This window comes from Apis dorsata, unplaced genomic scaffold (genome assembly GCF_000469605.1).
Source record: "Apis dorsata unplaced genomic scaffold, Apis dorsata 1.3 scaffold_113, whole genome shotgun sequence".
Taxonomy (NCBI): Eukaryota; Metazoa; Arthropoda; class Insecta; order Hymenoptera; family Apidae; genus Apis; species Apis dorsata.
In genome coordinates, this window is record NW_006263408.1 from 1375897 (window position 1) to 1394125 (window position 18229).

Here is an 18229-nt window from a genome sequence, read left to right on the forward strand (position 1 = left end):
AGCATTAGATACCTTGCAAGAAGTCTTCCGCAACAAAAAATGGACATACAATTGGTCAGAATCGGTATTAGAACCTATAATGTTCAAATACCTAGATTTATGTGTAGAATTAAAAAAATCACATATAGCAAAGGAGGGCCTATTTCAATATCGAAATATGTTCCAATCAGTGAATGTTGGAAGTTTAGAAAATGTTATACGTGGATATTTACGTATGGCAGAAGAGAAAACAAATCAAGCACGAAAGCAGAGTCAACAAGCTGTTATAGATATAGATGATCTTGACAATTTAGCCACTCCAGAAAGTATTTTATTATCGGCGGTTAGTGGTGAAGATGCTCAAGACCGAAGCGACCGCACTATCCTCACACCATGGGTGAAATTTCTATGGGAATCTTATTGCCAGTGTTTAGAATTATTAAGAACCAATGCTCATGTTGAAACATTATATCATGATATTGCACGCATGGCCTTCCAATTTTGTCTTGAATATAATCGTAAGACTGAATTTCGTAAATTATGCGAAAAATTACGAAAACACTTAGAAGAAATTTGTAAATTACCGGCGCTTGTTTCTAATGTTTCCATGAATAGAGCTGAGACACAACAACTGAACTTAGAAACGCGATTGAACCAACTTGATTCTGCAATACAAATGGAGCTATGGCAAGAAGCATTCAAATCCTCTGAAGATGTACATGGTATGATGAATTTATCTAAGAAACTTCCAGTACCAAAAACCATGGCCAATTACTACCAAAAATTGGCTATGGTTTTCTGGAAAGCAGGAAACTATCTTTTCCATGCTGCCGCATTATTTAAATTGCTGCAGCTTTCCCGTGAAATGAAAAAGAATATGTCTTTGGAGGAACAGCAAAGAATGGCCAATCGTGTCTTATTGGCTACCTTATCTATCCCACTGCCATCAGCTCATCCTGAATTTGATCGTTTTATCGAAACAGACAAGAGTCCATTAGAAAAAGCTCAAAAACTCGCAACGCTTTTAGGACTTACACAACCACCAACAAGAGTTTCCTTACTTAAAGATATCGTTCGTTTAAATATAGTCAATTTAGCATCACCGCAATTACAAGAATTATATTCGTGGCTTGAGGTTGAGTTTCATCCTTTAGAGCTATGTAGCCGAGTAGATTCCGTTATTCAGACGCTACAAGCAGATGAAAGCAGTCCTTTGATTCAATATATCCCAGCCTTGCAAGATGTAACTCTTGTACGTCTAGTTCATCAGATATCACAAGTTTATCAAACAATAAAATTTGCTAGGCTTTTGGAACTAGCTAAATTTACGACAGATTTTCATTTGGAACGTCTACTTGTAGATTGCGTTAGATACAATGATATGCAAATAAGAATTAGTCACGGGAAAAAATGTGTGCATTTCGGAGTCGATTTGTCGGAAGCACAGAGGGAAGATCATCCTGATGGTCCCGTGTTACAAGCAATGCCTTCTGAACAAATTCGTTGTCAACTTGTAAATATGGCTACTGTATTACATCGTGCAATTAATATTATTAATCCAAATAAAAAAAAGATGGAGCGTGAAAAATTACGTGCCGCCATGGTAAGCCATTATCATGAAACCAAAATGAAGGAACATCAAAGAATATTAGGAAGGCATAAAATTATAGAGGAAAGAAAGGAATACATAGAACATATAAACACAGTTCGCGAAGAAGAAGAGATGCGAAGACAAGAAGAATTACAAAGACAGCAAATGTTAGCAGAACAAAAAAGACTTGAACAAGAGAGAGAAGAACGCGAGAGAAAACGACAACAAAGCGAGATTCAACAGATTAAGGATCGTCATTTGAAAGAGAAGATGCAACAAATATCTCAAACTAGTCATGGACAGAAAGTTTTAAAGAAATTGGATGAAGATGAAATCAAGAAATTAGATGCAGAACAAATCGCAGCTCGAGAAGCCGAGGAATTGCAGAAAGAACGTAGGGAAATGCAACAAAAATTAAAATCTCAGGAAAAGAAAATTGATTACTTGGAACGTGCCAAGCGTTTAGAGGAAATTCCACTTTTAGAAAAAGCAGTTGAAGAAAAAATGGAATTAGCTAAGCAACGTTGGGAGCAACAAGAAGCTGAAAGAATTGCTGCGGCTATCGAGGAAAGACAGCAGGCTGTCGCGACTCGTGAACGTATGGCAAGAATGAAAGAAGATCATGATATTTTCCTGGCGAAGATTTTGGCCGAGCGTAAGAGTATTTATTTAGAGAAACTAAAAGAATTTGAAAAAGTGTTGAATGAAGAACGAGTTAGCAGATTGTTAAAACGTAAGATGGAACGTAAAGCTGAACGCAAAGCCAAATGGGAGAAGGAACGAGCTGAAGCTATTGAAAGAAGACGTCTAGAAGAATTACGAATCAAACAAGAAGAAGAAAAACGACGTTTGGAAGAAGAAAGAGCTAAGAGAGAAGAGGAAGAAAGATTAAGGCGTGCAGAAGAAGAAGCAAGGGAAGCTGAACGTTTAGCCAAAATTGAAAAACAAGCAGAGATTACTAGAGCTAGAGAAGCCGAAATAGAACGAAAATTAGAAGAGGAGAGACAGAGAGATAAGGAAATATCTGATAGGTGGAGACGTGGAGATCGTCATCGTATGCAAGAAAAACCAGGTATATATATTTATTTGTATTATATGTTTTTATAGTTTTTTAGAGATTACATAATTTTTATACTGTTTATTTGATTATAGTCGAAATGTCATGGCGTCGTCCTGTTGATGCAAAAGATGACGGCATTAAAGAAGAATCGACTCGTTGGAAAAGACGAGACGCAAGAGATATGGACAATAAATGGCGTAAGGACGATGATAAACCGAAAAAAGATACCAACGAAAGATGGAGAAAAGATGATTATGATAAAGATGATACAAGGGATAATAGAGATCGAATAGATAAAGATCGTGGGATGGATGGACGTTCAGTAAGTATAAAATAATATAAAAACTTTTAATAAATTTATAAATAAAACATGTTCGTATTTAATTTCACAGATGCGTGATATTTCACGTGATCCAATATCTGATGGACCTCGTAATCGTGGTAGAATGCCTGATCGTCGTGGTGGTGGTGGTGGTGGTAGTGGCGGTGGCGGTGGTAGTGGCGGCGGTAGTGGTGGTGGCAGTGGTGGTGGTAGTCATCGTCGTGAAGAAACGATGCGTAATATTAGCAGTCAAAATTGGCGCGATAAAAGCGATGCAATACAAAATTCACCTCGAGACTTACCAAGACGCGATGAAAAGTAAGCATATTTTTATTAATTCAGATATTAATTTTAATAATATAGATTAATGTGATTATTTTAAATATAATATAATATTTATAATATAACATAATATAATATTTTAAATATAAATCATTTAAAAAAATCTTTAAATTAATAGACGAGATGATTCTAAAGATGACAGACTTCCACCAAAACATGACGAAAGAAAACGACCACCAGAAGATGATGGACCAGGTTGGTCACAGGTGAGCCGACGTTAACACGGAGTCAGCAACAATCTATAGAAACAACGTTATTATTCTTCAAGAACAGTGCATAATATGCAGTTAGACTTTTGCCTAAAAGTACTTGATGGGCCCAACTCTACTGTTTTGTGCACCATTTCATTTCTCTCCGAATATACTTGTAATAAGAGTATCGGGAAAAAGCACAAAAATGTATGGGTCATAGCCAATTCATACATTCGTCATAAGTTTAAAAAAAAGAAATGCAATGTTAATAGCCAATGATAAGATTAAGTTTTTATGATTTTTCTAATATGACAAGAATTCGACTAAATCGACTACACTGCATTATGTTTACTAGATTTGTAAAAAAAAGAAAGTGAAAAAACTCAGAAAGCTTGAATACAGTATATATATATATATATGAAATATGAATTAATGTACAGAGTAGAAGGGATTGGAGAATAGTATGAATATTGACGATATTGAATTGGCTAGACTAACTTGATGACAGAGGTTAAAAGTCTCAAAACGTTAATAAAGTTCTCTTGTATTCTAATTATTACGTTAATTTTTTATAAAACCGGAATACAATCGTCGTAATACCTTCTCTCTGAAAAAAGAAAGTAAAATAAATAATTGTGTGACTTTGAAAGATCTACAATAATCTTCCGCACACATCCGAGGCAACGATTTTTAGCTTGTATGATAATGCAACAAAGTTTTGAGACAAATGTAAAAGCAAAACCTTTTTATTATGGTATAAATGCAGATCTACGCATCTTATCTGTATTGTCTTTTTAATTGTTTTATTACATTTATGATATAGTTAATTAAGATACTACGTAATAAATAAATCACTACAGAGTATCAAACTCCGTTTCTATTTACAACCTATGAAGTTTTTTTTAATTGCCTCGTAACATAAGCACAACCACAAACATATGGATAAAAAATATAAACACGTCATTTATTTTATTATTCATCTAAAAGGCAAGATGTGCATATATGTTATTTTTCTTAGATTCTAATTATTAATCATTATTGTAAACAAAAGAATGTTGAAAGTTTTTAAAAGAAAGATTAATTTAAAGATTAATAAATGCAAAAATGAATGTTTTTAGATGCATAAAAAATAAAAAAAAAAAGAATATTTAGATTATAAATTGACAAAAAACATAATTCAACAATGCATAAGAAAAAGAACTACTATTATAGTAGAATAAATTGCGCTTGACACGTATACAAAATATTAATATATTTGTAGAAGATTTTTAAAGAATTGCAAACTTAAATTGCTTATAAGTTAATAGAAAAGATAGAATATCCTACAAATATATTAACATCTTGTATATTTATATTTAATCGAGATATTTCTTGCAACTATTACAAAAAAATATAGCATAATTCAATATCATATATAGTATATACTTTGTATGCTATATATACTATATATATATATATGTACTGAACTTTATTAATACTAATCAAAATATTTCAATTTACGCAATATTACGGTGAAAATCCATAACTTTGTGTAAAAATCATCAATTACATAGCTTAGTTTTCACTCTCGATAATTTCAACGGTCTAAAAATCCCGCGGTTATATTTTTCAAATAGAACATTTAATTAGAAATTACAGATCTAATCAAAATGTATTTTGACATAATTTTGATAAAAATCGACGATAAAAATTATATCTGCTATTTCTACACTCAATTTGATAAAATGTTTATAAAAAATCTTGATTTTGCACGAATTCGTCTATTGGTTACGAATAATCTTGAATAATTGAATTGTATAAATTGGATATTTTCAGAAAAATTTTATATTACAATTTTTATTAAGATTATATTATTATATAATAATTCTATTAACGTGCTTGCTCCTTTGTTTCCTTTTAATATTACAATGTTAAGTATGCTAACATTTAGGAACTTGTCGTTTCTCGAATAGTAGAATTATTGCAGTAGAATCTGCTTTCTGCTTAATCGATCCTTGTTACCTCGTCGCACACTAACAGATATGAGCAGCACTCTGTAATTTTTGTAATGGATTTCTTGTCTCTGAGATCTGTCTCAAGAGTCCCAGGTTCAATACAGCATTATTGCCGCAGCAGTCTTTTCCTCCAATGCCGGAATTGTCTCCAGACGTTCGATCTTGTCTCGTCCTGAACCCCAACCGACCAATGCTATGCTGATTAAATGTACTACACCAGCGCATACAACGAGCCTGAAAAGAGGATAATAAACGGAAATTAAAATGGTTAATTATCTATTTTATTTTTTGTGAAATTTGAAATTTTATAATTTTATATTAACTAGAAAAAAGAAGTTATATTTTATCTTAGAATAAGATTTTTTATTTTTTTCTAATACATTTAGAATAACAGTTAAAAAATTTAATTTATATTAGAAATCTTATTTTGATTTATTTATTTCAACAATGAGAGCTAAAAGATTATGACTATGAGTATGATTTACATTTACTATTCATAATTTGAAAAAGTTAAATTTTACTATTGAGAATTTTAATAATGAATTGAAATATATAAAATATTTTAATATTTAATATATAAAATTTGTCAATAAAAATACAAGATCATTGATAGAACTTTGCCGAAATTTTCCATTATGAACATATTCTCGTTTTCGAACAAAAAAATAAAAAAATATCTTACCAAAATGAATAACCAAGCTCAGCAGAACCTTCACTGGTCCACATATTATCAATGTCCTCCTTAGGAAGTACATTGAAGTATAGCTTTGTGTAATATTGCGCCAGCCAAGTGCTCGTACTCGCCATGCACATTAATACTAAATTAAATACCAATTATAAATCAGTATATCAAATATTTTATATTATAATTGTGCAAATAATTCAATAAATTTTTATTTAATTCTCAAATTTGAAAAAAAAATTTCTTTTTTAAATAAAAAAGATTTTAATGATTATAAATATTAAAAAAATACAGGAATTTTAACTTACATGTTAAAATATTTATGAAATATACTCCAGGATCAGAAAGGATCTTGGATCTAGGTGAAGTGGCTGTATTCAAAACAGCGAGTAAAGCAGCTAGACCAGCAGTGACAAGTGCAGCCGAGGTTGTCGTTAAAGTACTTATCCAAAGTCCCCAAGACATCACTGTGGGATCTTGCTTGATCATTTGAGGCACTAGAATAAAACAAACGATTACTTTTTATGTATGATAAGTATAATAATAATATTTCAATCTTCTTAGTGTCAGGAATAAAAATCAATGATCCAAACTTCATTATCTCATATTTATGTTTCAAACATTTACATTTAAAATTTGTAATTAATCACAATATTTTCTACATATACAGAATCATAATTAAAAATAAAAATTAGTATAAACAGAATCTGCTTTTATACTTTTTTTTTTATAATAAAATTTATTTATTTTATCTTCTAAAAGGATTCTTTAAGATTCTTATAAATAGTTAATAAAATTAATGAAATTAAAAATAAAAATAAATATTTAAAAATTATATTAATTTGAGATAACGAATTATTATTATTATTAAATAACATTATCATATTATTAATCTAAGCAATCCATTATTATTTGTGAAAAAGTTTCATTCACTTTAGAATCCACTTTTTCCGAGTAAACCGAATCTCACTTTGGATTGGCGTGCAAACTGAAGTTATCGTGGCACATAATGAATAATTAAACGTGCAGTAAATACTCTTGCTTTGGCCAGTTCAAGTTATATTGCATCGCAAATAACGGATTATTTAATTAGCCGCAGGCGAGGTTCTCAGTGAATCGTCAAGTTAACAACTTGCGTCCACGAAAGGACATCCGAAGAATTTTTCAAGAGTTACGACTTTTCTCGACTTCGACGTAGACTCGAAGCATTCAGTTCCAACACAGTTGAAACAATCGTGAATTTTAATAATAAATATATAAATTTTTGAAATTTCACATTGATAACAAACACATTTTTCAATTGTTAACAATAGAAAATTTATTAAATTCTAATTCAATTCCTCTAGAAAAAAACTATTAAACATCAGATCAGTGATAAATTTTCAGTATAAAAAGAGGAAAAATTAACAAGAATAAAACGAAAAAAATGTGTGTCCAGGATTTTCATTAACCATGAAATTTTTCTAAGAAAAAGACATTCTTCAGAATTAGATGAAGTCTAAAAAAAAATATCGAACATGATCAAAATGAATATTACAATTTAATAAAAAAATACACAAAAGTAATCACAATTAATTAAAATAAAATATGAGAGAATATAAGAAATATAATCCATGACTTTCGTTGACCGTGAAATCTTGATCGTTTCTGAGAAAAAGGATTTTAATATTCTCCGTGGTCAGCATCTGAGAGTAGTCGATGATACGAGGCAGCTGGACACGTGAAAGTCGACCACGAGGCAGTGTCGTGGATTTTTGCACATTCAGAAACCAGTTTCTGCTCCTATTGTTACAACCATCTCGGTTATTCTCGCGCATGGAATCTTTCCCTCGGGCCTCTTTTCTCCATTCAATCGTTTCTTCTGTTTGCCTCTATGCATGAATGTCGCAAAAGTTCTTGCCGCTAATGAAATTTCCGATGACAAGATATCAGAAACGTATACATTACTTATTTCTCAATTGTCTGTCTATTATTAAATAATTTAAATAACTAATAGATATGAAATTATTAACTATATTTTGATAAGAAATTGTTTTTTTTTTTATTTCATTATATCAAAAAATATTCTATGATTGTTTAGAATTTTATCTTAAATCGTAAGTTTTCAGCCAATAATTAATAACAAATATGTTCGCACTTAATGTAATCGAATAAATGGATTTTCTACTTTCTTATTATATTATCTATGATCAATTTTTTTTTAGAAATTATAATTTAGTATTCAATCATTAAAAAAAAAAAAAAAGATTATCAACATAAAATTTCATTAATAATTAACGATTCATGAACGATTCTTGACGATAAATCTTGTGATTCGCAAGAAAAATAAAAATCCATTAAAAAAAGGAAAAAAAAAAAAAGCAAAAGAATAATAAATCCCTTTCACTTGTAACATTAATTATAGTATTTTCAATGAATGATCAAAGCGAATATGCCAGTTGCGTGCATCAGCGTAATTAATTCTTTTCTCGATTATCAATTGATTATATCCAATAGACAAGGACGAATGGAATTAATAAACGTTTACACTGATCCCATTGCGATACGCATACCAATGACCGATACAACAGATACGATAAAACGAAAAAGCTGTTATTGACCTCACGTTTAAAGGTAGTAAACTATACGATAGTTAATCGTGCACATCACGCAACTGTCGTTACATACACGATCAAATCGTACGTGTCCCTTTGGGATGATTTTCTAGCTCGATGAAAGAGAAACATTTTTTACGATGCGTGCCAAGAATCTCATTGTCCCTATCAAAAGAAAGAGAGAGACAGAAAGATGGCTGAACTTAATACGATGATAGCTCGATATAGTTTTTACGTGTATATATATATATATACAAAATTGATAAATTGATAAACAGGGATTATATTTCGATGCAAATTAATTAAAACAAGAATTTTTAATAAGCTTGATATTCGTTAATGATGAACTTTATTATTTGTGTATTTTGTTAAATTATGTGTGTTATGTGAGATTGGAAATTATAATTTTCTTAAATCTATAATTATTGTTACTTATTAAAAAAAATTGAAAATGAAATATAAGGAATGATATTAAATTTTAATATTGAAATGTTGGAAATGGAAATATAATTTTTTTTTTTTTAATTTAGAAGTTGTTGTTTAATGAAGAATTTTAATGCGGTTGTTATTCGATATTTATAGAATCGATCATTATTGAATAGGAATACGAGAAAGTAACAAAGAAAATATCATGTTCCTAAGATGAAAATCATTTGTAATTAGAATGGTAATGTGGTTGATGCTTTACATTTAGTTGCCACTGGATCAAATTGCTTGGCCACGAAGCTCTAATTACTGTTCTGCTGTATTCTCCAGTTTCCATAATTATAATCTGCATATTGAATTTTGAAGTTGTAAAAGAATGTAAAATGAAGTATTCGTTAATTTAAAAATTATATTAAAAACAATATTGAATGAGATTAACCGAAATTGTTGTTTTAAAAAGAATTCTCACATTTTTTTCTCATATAATATGTAATTAACTTGTCTATGAATAAATATTTTCATATGAATTGCGATGAGAATGTGAAGTTCTTGATAGATGGTCAAAATTTTGGGAACAAATAGGAGCGAAGCAGAGAAAGATATTGTATTATTAGAATGCAATATTAAAATGGATACCGAAAGAAACGAATATCTCGAGAACAGACAAGAAATGTTACAAGAAAATTGGTTCTGTGGATTGAGTACTCAATACAAAACTAAAAAAAAAAAAGCAAATATATATATATATATAGTGAAAATTTCTTTACAGAATAGACGTAACGAGATAAAAAAGATTATAGTTTAAAAATATTATTTGAAATGAATCTATCGATATATGACACCCTATATTGATGATTTTTATTTTATTTGAGAAAATAAGGGAATAAGGTCTTTTTTAAAGATGTTTATAAAAAATTATTGAACAATTACTATATTGAAATTTGAACATTATGTGAAAATTTTAATATTTATTTATTAAATGTTTAAGCATTCCATTTTCAATTTTTCAGAATACGAAAATAAAACAACATTTGAGTGATTGAAATTATAATGACCGAAACGATAAAGATAAATATCTAGTCTGAAATACATTTTGAACAATGAATTGTATAATATCTACTAAGTGGTTGTCATGTCTGATGTATACACTACCACAGGTATACTTATAAATGAAATTCATTATAATAATAACACCATTTTTGAAAATTGTAAGACAATTGACAATTATATGTATAAGAAAATGAGGATATCATAAAAAATCAATAAATTAATCTAATTTGATATCAATATTTTTTTATAAATTTTAATATACAATATCAATCACTATAAATTTAAAGAATCGTTTATCCTAATCTAAGCTATTTTTTTAAAGGTCTAAGTACGTAACTATCATGTTTATATATATTTGAATAAATAGATTTGATTGATAAATTGATTAATTGATCATTTATATATTTTCAATGTCACGAAAAAATTTGGATCATGAAAACATAGTTAAGATAACAAGCATATTTCATATAATTTCCCTTTTAGAGGACAGCTTTTTGTGTCCGGTCTCTTGCGAAAATTATGCCGCGACCGAAGTGCGTGAGACGAACCGTTATACACGGTGAGCCCATAAAATTGTTATTCAAATGTTTCAGCTGCCGGGCAGCGTACCCTAGGGATTACGTGTACCGACTGAGTTCACTTTGAGGGTAAGATGCTTGGAGGGAAAGAGAGCGAAGTTTTCGCTCGAGTGCCCGACCAGCATTGTACCACCGCTTATGGCACGATAACAGTTTCCTCCGACAATAACGATTTCAGTATCAGGATGACAAGACACGCGAGCATTATAAACAGTCTCGTTAGTCGAGTTCGATTGAGAAGCTGAGAAAAATTCTTAGGCTCATACAGATGTGAACTCATTATTTAATTTTTAATTTAAGGTATAAATTGCATTTCTTTTTCTTCTTTTTCTTTTATAATTCTATGAAACTTGAAGAAATTCTTTAGTAAATTTATTTAACGAATTTATTAATATCTATTTTAAATAAAAAAAATTTATTATGATATGTTTAAAATATGAAAAAAATTGCGCATGATATTTGTACAGAATTTAGGTTAGGTTATGTTATGCAATTCAATGTTTATGTATGCTCTTATTATGTCTCGCTTTGTCTGATAGCATATAATAGAGCAATTGTGAGATGATTTAAAAGAAAGATTAAAAGAATTCTTAAAAACGATCAAGAAATAATTTTAATACATTGGAAGTATATTGAAACTTAACTTTGATTGTAGGAATAATTGATCGAAAGATGTTTATCTTTTTTTAAATGGTGTACAGAAAATTTGAGTACAAGAATAATATGTTAACATTGAAAAACAATTGATTTTTTATGAAGATTTATCTTAGAGATTTTGTAATAAAATATCTATAATATATATATTTATTACCGATAATATATATATATATATATTTATCATATAACATATGTGCATGATATATATTTAAAAATTAAATCTAATAAATCATTAAACTCTAAAATTTATTATAATTATTGCAATGACAACAAAATTTTAAAATTATTATTCATATTTATATTTTTATTATCAATTATTGTCATTTCAATTTTTTCCATAATTCAAATCAAACTTTAAATTGAAGAATAATGTCAAGAATCAAAACATATATGAAACGAAATCAAAATATTCGTATTTCATCATCATGATCAAACACAAACAATGTATGTATTTCTTAACAAGCGAATGAGTGAATTATCGCGAGTTAACAAGTCTAACCTTGTGGATCGAAAATATGAAGTATATTGTGGATGAAACGAAATTGATCCAAGCGTAACGATTAATATCAAATGGTAGATTTATGGCGGATAAACGTGCGACTTTGCTGTTTACCATCTCCCACAGAAATCGCGTGCAGGTACAGTTATGCTGAATGAGATTCTCCGGTCTGGCCAACTATCCGATACAATTTATGGCCTCAGTATCACATTGGATACCTGAAGCACCAAAGAGAATTTTCCTCGGTGTGATTCTCTGACTATAACTCGTAGGCTATTATTATTCCATCATTATATCGAATTGGCAAAATTAAAATCTCGTGCAATCCTTAGAAAATGATTATACACATACATATATATATACACACATTTCCATTACTCGTTAATTTTATTCTCTATGATATATTTTTTTTAATAAAAATAAGAAGGAAATTAAAAAATTTTGAAGCATTATTAAAATCTTTAATTCAGTAAACAAAATATTATTATATGAATATTTAAAATATTTTTTTCAATAAAAATAAAAATTCATTTTAGAAAAATTTAACAATAAAATTTTCTCTTGGTCTTTGGCAATCTAAGTTTATTTGTAAATTTGATATATGAAATATAAGGAAAGCATGAATAAAAATATATGATTCTCTTTCATAGAATAAGTTTTACGAACTTCATCATATAAATTATGAAATGATTTTTCGATATAAATAACTTAATACTTTCTTATATTAAATAATGAATTACATCGACTGGTACATTAAAAATATATATTTTATTTAAAAAAATTAAAATTAATTTTCGTATGACCTCTATTAGAAAAAATTTATCTATTTAAAGAAAATTAATTAACATTCCATAATATATCTCATTATATCAAACAACTTTTACGAGAATATATATATCTTTTTAATTTTTTTTTAATTTTTCAATCTCTCGTGAGACATTTAATTTTTTCTAATTAAATGAAACATTCTATATACGCTATAAAAATATATTACGTTGTAATTATAAAATATATAATTATTACAGTTCATTATCGATTGGTTACGTCCAAGATAATCTTGTCCTCTCAAGATAAAATTCTCACCCCTCGCATCGAAGAAAAGTTATATAAAACGAGTTGTTGGTGAGAAACTCGTTAGAAACTCAAATTAGTCAACGGTGAACAGATTGAATAATTTAACGTGTCTAGTACACGATTATAGCGAAAAAACTACGTGGCCGGTATTTTAACTCATAAACTTCATCGTAAATTGAATTGAGCAAACAATACTGACTATTCTCGTAGGAAAGTTTTTGCGTTTAGCAATCACGGGATGCTACTACCCGCATTTTAGATGTTTAAAAAACCATTGAATTCCGTGTTTGTTCGTATTGGAAAAATTGTTATAGGAAATATTTCTTACAATGTTGAAATAAATATATCTTTATAACGTTGAGGCAATCAAGATAGTTATCAAAATCAAATATTCATTAATGAAGTGAAACTATAAATAATTTAATTAATTGTTATAGGTAGAAACTGGAGAATGGATGATGAATTTTTGTATCATAAAGATAAACAATATGTGAAAGAAAATTTTAACGGGAAAAAAATAAGCTCAATTAATACTCGATAATGTACTTGTTATTGTATAAATAATGTATGTTTGATGAAAGAAATATAAGAAGAAGAAAATAATTATTAATTGTAATATTTTATTTAACTATTTCAAAACTGATGGAAAGATAAGTTTCAAGAATTTTAATTCTTGAAAAGAATATATAATTGTTATAATCTTTTTTACCATCTATTGAGATATAATATATAGTAAGTATATAATCTTATAGAGGAATAATTGGAAATGAATCGAATTTATTTATTAAAAAATTATTAAATAAAAATAATTAATGATTGTATATATATAATGATTAATATTGATTAATCTTGGTTTCTAGAAAGTCTATAAAATTTATAAAAACTAAAGATATAAAGATATAAAATATAATATTATACAACAACATGGATTTTTCTAAAATTCAGTATTTCAATCATATTTAAAATTAATATTAACAATATTAAATTTAATGTTAACAATATTACAATTAATATTAAATATTTCTCAACACATAAAAGAAAAGGAATTCATAAAAAATAAGTTATTGTAAAATATTCAATTGTGAAAATTAATGAATAAAGAAAGTTCATTCGTTTAAAGTCATTTGTTTTTGTCATTATCTATGCTTGTTTATTAACTGTAGATAATAACAAAAACACAATAAAATTCATCAAAAAGAAAATTGTCATAATGGAAAAGAAAAAATATAAAGTTTCTCTAAATAATCAATAGTAAATAAGTATTCTTTTCTTTAATTATTGAATATTGAAAAAACGAATAAAGAATTAATAGCAAAGAATTTATAGCAAGAAAGAGATAAATCTATTTCTTTTTTTACAAAAATAGAAAAAAACAACTTATATGGTTATTGTTTATAAAATATTTTCTGTTAAATGCAAGAGAAAATCTACATTCTTATTACATATAAGATCATAATCTATAGAAAATTTATTTTTTTTAGATATATTATACGTATAATAACTCAAAAATTGTCAAAGACAAATTTCTTTTGATGCAAAATCCTATTGAAATCGAATAATTTAAATAAAATTTATTTATTAATTGTTATTTGATTAAAAAAAAAATCGAATCTAATTAATTATTCTTGATAGAACTTACCCGAAATATGATAGGTTCTCCAACCATAAGCGACGTTCAATTCCTTCTTTCCTTGAAGAAGGCCGAAGTGAACTCTGCCGGCACTTTCTTGAGGGTTTGGAGTTCTGAAGGGTCGTGCTTCCACCCAATGTTGCGTCACCAATGCGGCGCAGACTAATCCACCCCCCAGCAACGAAAGGAAAAACGTGGCAAAAATCGTGCCCCTTCGAAACATAGACGTCATCCTTGGATCACGAGGCAACCCAGTCTTCGGATAGTTTGAGATCACTGGACAGAGGAGAAATGAAAAGAAGTGGCAAGTAATACCGGATGCGTGACTCGCATTCCTTCCATTCTGAGACCGACCAACCCGTGAAACTTCAATGAAGTTTATATACTGTGACAGGAAACAAGTTTGTGTACCGCGAAATTCCACTGTGTAATTAAACTATGGTACATGAAATTTGGTATATGATAAGTATGCATCGTTGTTAGCGATGAGACGAATGTGTCGTTCAACAGTTGGGATTAAAAAAGGGATTTAAAATAGAAAAGAGATAAAATAAATCTAAATCGTATGATGGTAAAGAAATTGTTAAATAAATAGTAATTTTCATATATATAACATTAAAAATTTCACAAGTTTGGTTCATAAATTTGCAGATAATTCAAAAAGATTTTTGTTAGATCAAAAAGATTTTCAAGAAATCTAAATTTCTAAAAGATTATATAAGGATAAAAAATTATCCCTATTCTTAAAATTATGAGAAATTTCATATGTCAAATATAAAAGGATTTTAGAAAATTTTAAACAATTGGGCGTTATGAAGATTTCAAAAGATCAGACAAAATTTATGATTAAAGAAAAATCTAAAAAATTCTAAAAAAGATTGCAAATTCTACATGTTACTAATATATCATAGATTGAAAAAAGAAATTAAGATTTTGGAAAAATTGAAGAAATTAATAGTATGAAATGTTTAAATTTCAAGAACTTTGTAAAACCTTTTGCATTCTAGAATCATTAGAATTTTTAAAAATTTTTCATATTTCTAATGCCATTTCCTTTCTTTCTTTTAAAATCTTTTTAAATTTCTCTATATTTAAATTCTTTAAAATTCGAAAATCTTTTAACATTATATTTATATCATTATATTTCTAGAATTATTGAAATATTATTTAATCTTACCAATTTAATCTTAACCATATTTAGAATTTTCTATATTCCTACAATTTGATTCGTCATGTAATTATAAATTTCCCCAAAGGGGAATCTTTTTTAAAAAAAGCTATTTAAATTTTTTTAGAATCTATATTCATAAAATCTTTTGGAATTCTCATACCATTAAAATATTTAGAATTTCTCAATCATTGAATCTCAATCTTGGAGTCATTTAAAATCTTTACAAGATTTTTATTTTATCATTAAAGATTTCATTTAATCGATATGTTATATCGCGTCATAAACTTAAGAGATACGTGAAAAAATGTCGTTCTATCATTAGTGCATAGTACATACAACTTGTTTCCTTGTACGTGCAAATGTGAAAACCATTCGAAGACAACACATATCTCACGTCCAAATACGATGTCCGTTTATCGTTGACGGGTCATTGGAATGACACCTTATATTTGGAGAATGTTCCTTTCTCTTCAAACATTTTCTCTTTTCAGCAAAGCATCGTTTCAAATGTTTTGCACATGTGCTACCTCTGCAGATAGGAACAGTCATTCTCCGCGTAGGCATCGGTAGTCTACTTGACGACAGCAAGTATTTAAATAATGTTACAGAAACTATGCCACTTTCGCAACAATTATCCGGTTTGTTAGAAAAATCTATTAGCGTGAAAGCGTCTCAACCAAAATGTACAATTACTTTTTTTGGTTGCAAACTTTTTCATCCTTTTGATCCTGTTTATATATAACCAATGTATGATCTATAATCTATATGATAATGTATAATCTATAATCTATAATTGTTGACAATTCTAAGTTTCTTCTTTTTCTCATAGTAATATATACTGAAAGAAATAACTTGATCATTTTTTGATAGAGAGAAAAAAAATATTTCAAAATTGAATAAAATTAATCTAATCTAATTTATAATTTATTAATTCTATATCTAATATCATTAATATTGGTAAATTTTGCTAAAGAACTCAAGATACTTAACATTAACACTAGTATTTTTGAAAAGCTAGAATAAAATTGAATAAAATCCCAATATCAATGAAAAATAAATTAGAATAAACATATTTTACTATATTTCTCAAGTCATAACTATTATAATCATGCAAATAACTTTTGGAACAATCTAATGCTTATTTCTTTTTTTCATTGAAAACAAGTGAAATAATCTGAAATAATGGCCACTTAAGCTCTATTTGTTAGATAATAACACATTAATATTAATAAAAAAAGATGATAAAATAAAATGATAAATAAATACATACCTTGTCCTTGATTCTCAACGAAGTGAACCTGACTAAGACTCCTCGAAAACTCTCCTTGTTTGACCTTCTGCGAGAAATCGTTATTGCCAAGCCTCTTGGAGAATTTGACGCGACAATTACTCCGAGGTTTCCCAGATCTTAACAACGACGGCGGTCTCGGTCTCTTCGCAAACGTATACGGAATAGTATAAGGTTGCGCTACGTAAAAATAAATCGGCCGGTAGTCTTCATGAAGATGAGGCTGCACGAAGCCACCGTTCGCCGGATAGTGGCTGCTGTACACGCTCGGTGCTCCGTTGCTATACGCGTACGAGCCCGTGTAGTGGATATCGTAGTGGTTCGCCGTGTTTTGTGACTTCCTTTTCACCGTTTTGAAAAAAAAAAAAAAGAAATAACTTCCTTTTCGTTGGATAAGATTGTTTATTAAAACTGCTCTACGAGCGCCATTGAAATTGTTTGATTGAACATCGTTACGAAGTATTACCTACTTTGTTATTACTTTTTTTACCATTTGTCTATCGCTAATATCTGTTATTAAATCTTCCCTTTCTTTTTTATTATAGTTATGAGTGAGTAAATTATTATCAGAGTGGTTGATTTTTGTTGTAAGATTTCTTATGAGATTGAAGTGGGATCCGGTTTACTTTTTTTTTTTTTTCTTTTTTTATGATTTTTCTTCCACTGTTATGAAGCTTCTTCCTTTTTATGAACCGCGTAACAAGTGTCTGAATGATTGATCGGTTTCTTGGTCTCTTCAAACGTCTTTCAAGATCGAGATTGCTTTTCTCTTGAGGAAAGTGGTATTCGATAGCCTATCAATTATAAATTTCAGGTAGATTCGCTTCTCGAACTGGAAGCTTAGACTGGTTATTCTTTCAGAGGTTCTCAAGAGGGAGAGAGAGAGAAACCCTTCTGGCGTTTGAACGGGAATTCCTTTCCCGGCGATTCTTTATCAAGGGATGTGATTCAAGCCAGCAATTGAATTTTTCACCGGAACCGTCCGTTCCACGTACAGGGGAGATCGTTTCTCCACAAAACTCTCCTCCACTGTGGGTATTTTAAATGAGAAAATTGCCTTTTCGCTTTTCTTTTTCTTCTCCTTTAATTGTCGATTAAGTG

General features: G+C 28.7%; 2 protein-coding genes across 2 annotated transcripts in view; one reads left to right on the forward strand and one right to left on the reverse strand.

Moving 5' to 3' along the window:
- LOC102675221 (eukaryotic translation initiation factor 3 subunit A) overlaps nt 1-4374 on the forward strand; it is a 5446-nt gene extending 1072 nt beyond the window's left edge. Inside the window, exons 2-5 of the mRNA XM_006612523.2 lie at nt 1-2642; nt 2723-2952; nt 3023-3270; nt 3413-4374. Of these exons, the coding sequence (XP_006612586.1) occupies nt 1-2642; nt 2723-2952; nt 3023-3270; nt 3413-3515 (3223 nt within the window). The 3' untranslated portion in view covers nt 3516-4374. The remainder of the gene's footprint in view (nt 2643-2722; nt 2953-3022; nt 3271-3412) is intronic.
- A 919-nt stretch (nt 4375-5293) lies between these two features.
- On the reverse strand, nt 5294-17614 carry LOC102675089. The gene is made up of 5 exons (XM_006612522.2): nt 17111-17614; nt 14679-14945; nt 6470-6658; nt 6162-6297; nt 5294-5713 (listed from the first exon to the last, which is right to left on the reverse strand). The coding sequence occupies exons 2-5, from the start codon at nt 14899-14901 to the stop codon at nt 5575-5577; spliced, it is 687 nt and encodes a 228-aa protein (XP_006612585.1). The 5' UTR covers nt 14902-14945; nt 17111-17614; the 3' UTR covers nt 5294-5574.
- Between the last annotated feature and the right edge of the window lie 615 nt (nt 17615-18229).

Excerpts from the sequence above, each read along its gene's own strand:
- LOC102675089 (XM_006612522.2), bottom strand. The coding sequence starts at position 14,901 with ATGACGTCTATGTTTCGAAGGGGCACGATTTTTGCCACGTTTTTCCTT. Across the intron at positions 6,298-6,469 it reads TTTCATAAATATTTTAACAT|TATTAATGTGCATGGCGAGT; the intron begins GTAAGTTAAAAT and ends TATTTAATTTAG. Across the intron at positions 5,714-6,161 it reads GAGCTTGGTTATTCATTTTG|GCTCGTTGTATGCGCTGGTG; the intron begins GTAAGATATTTT and ends TCCTCTTTTCAG.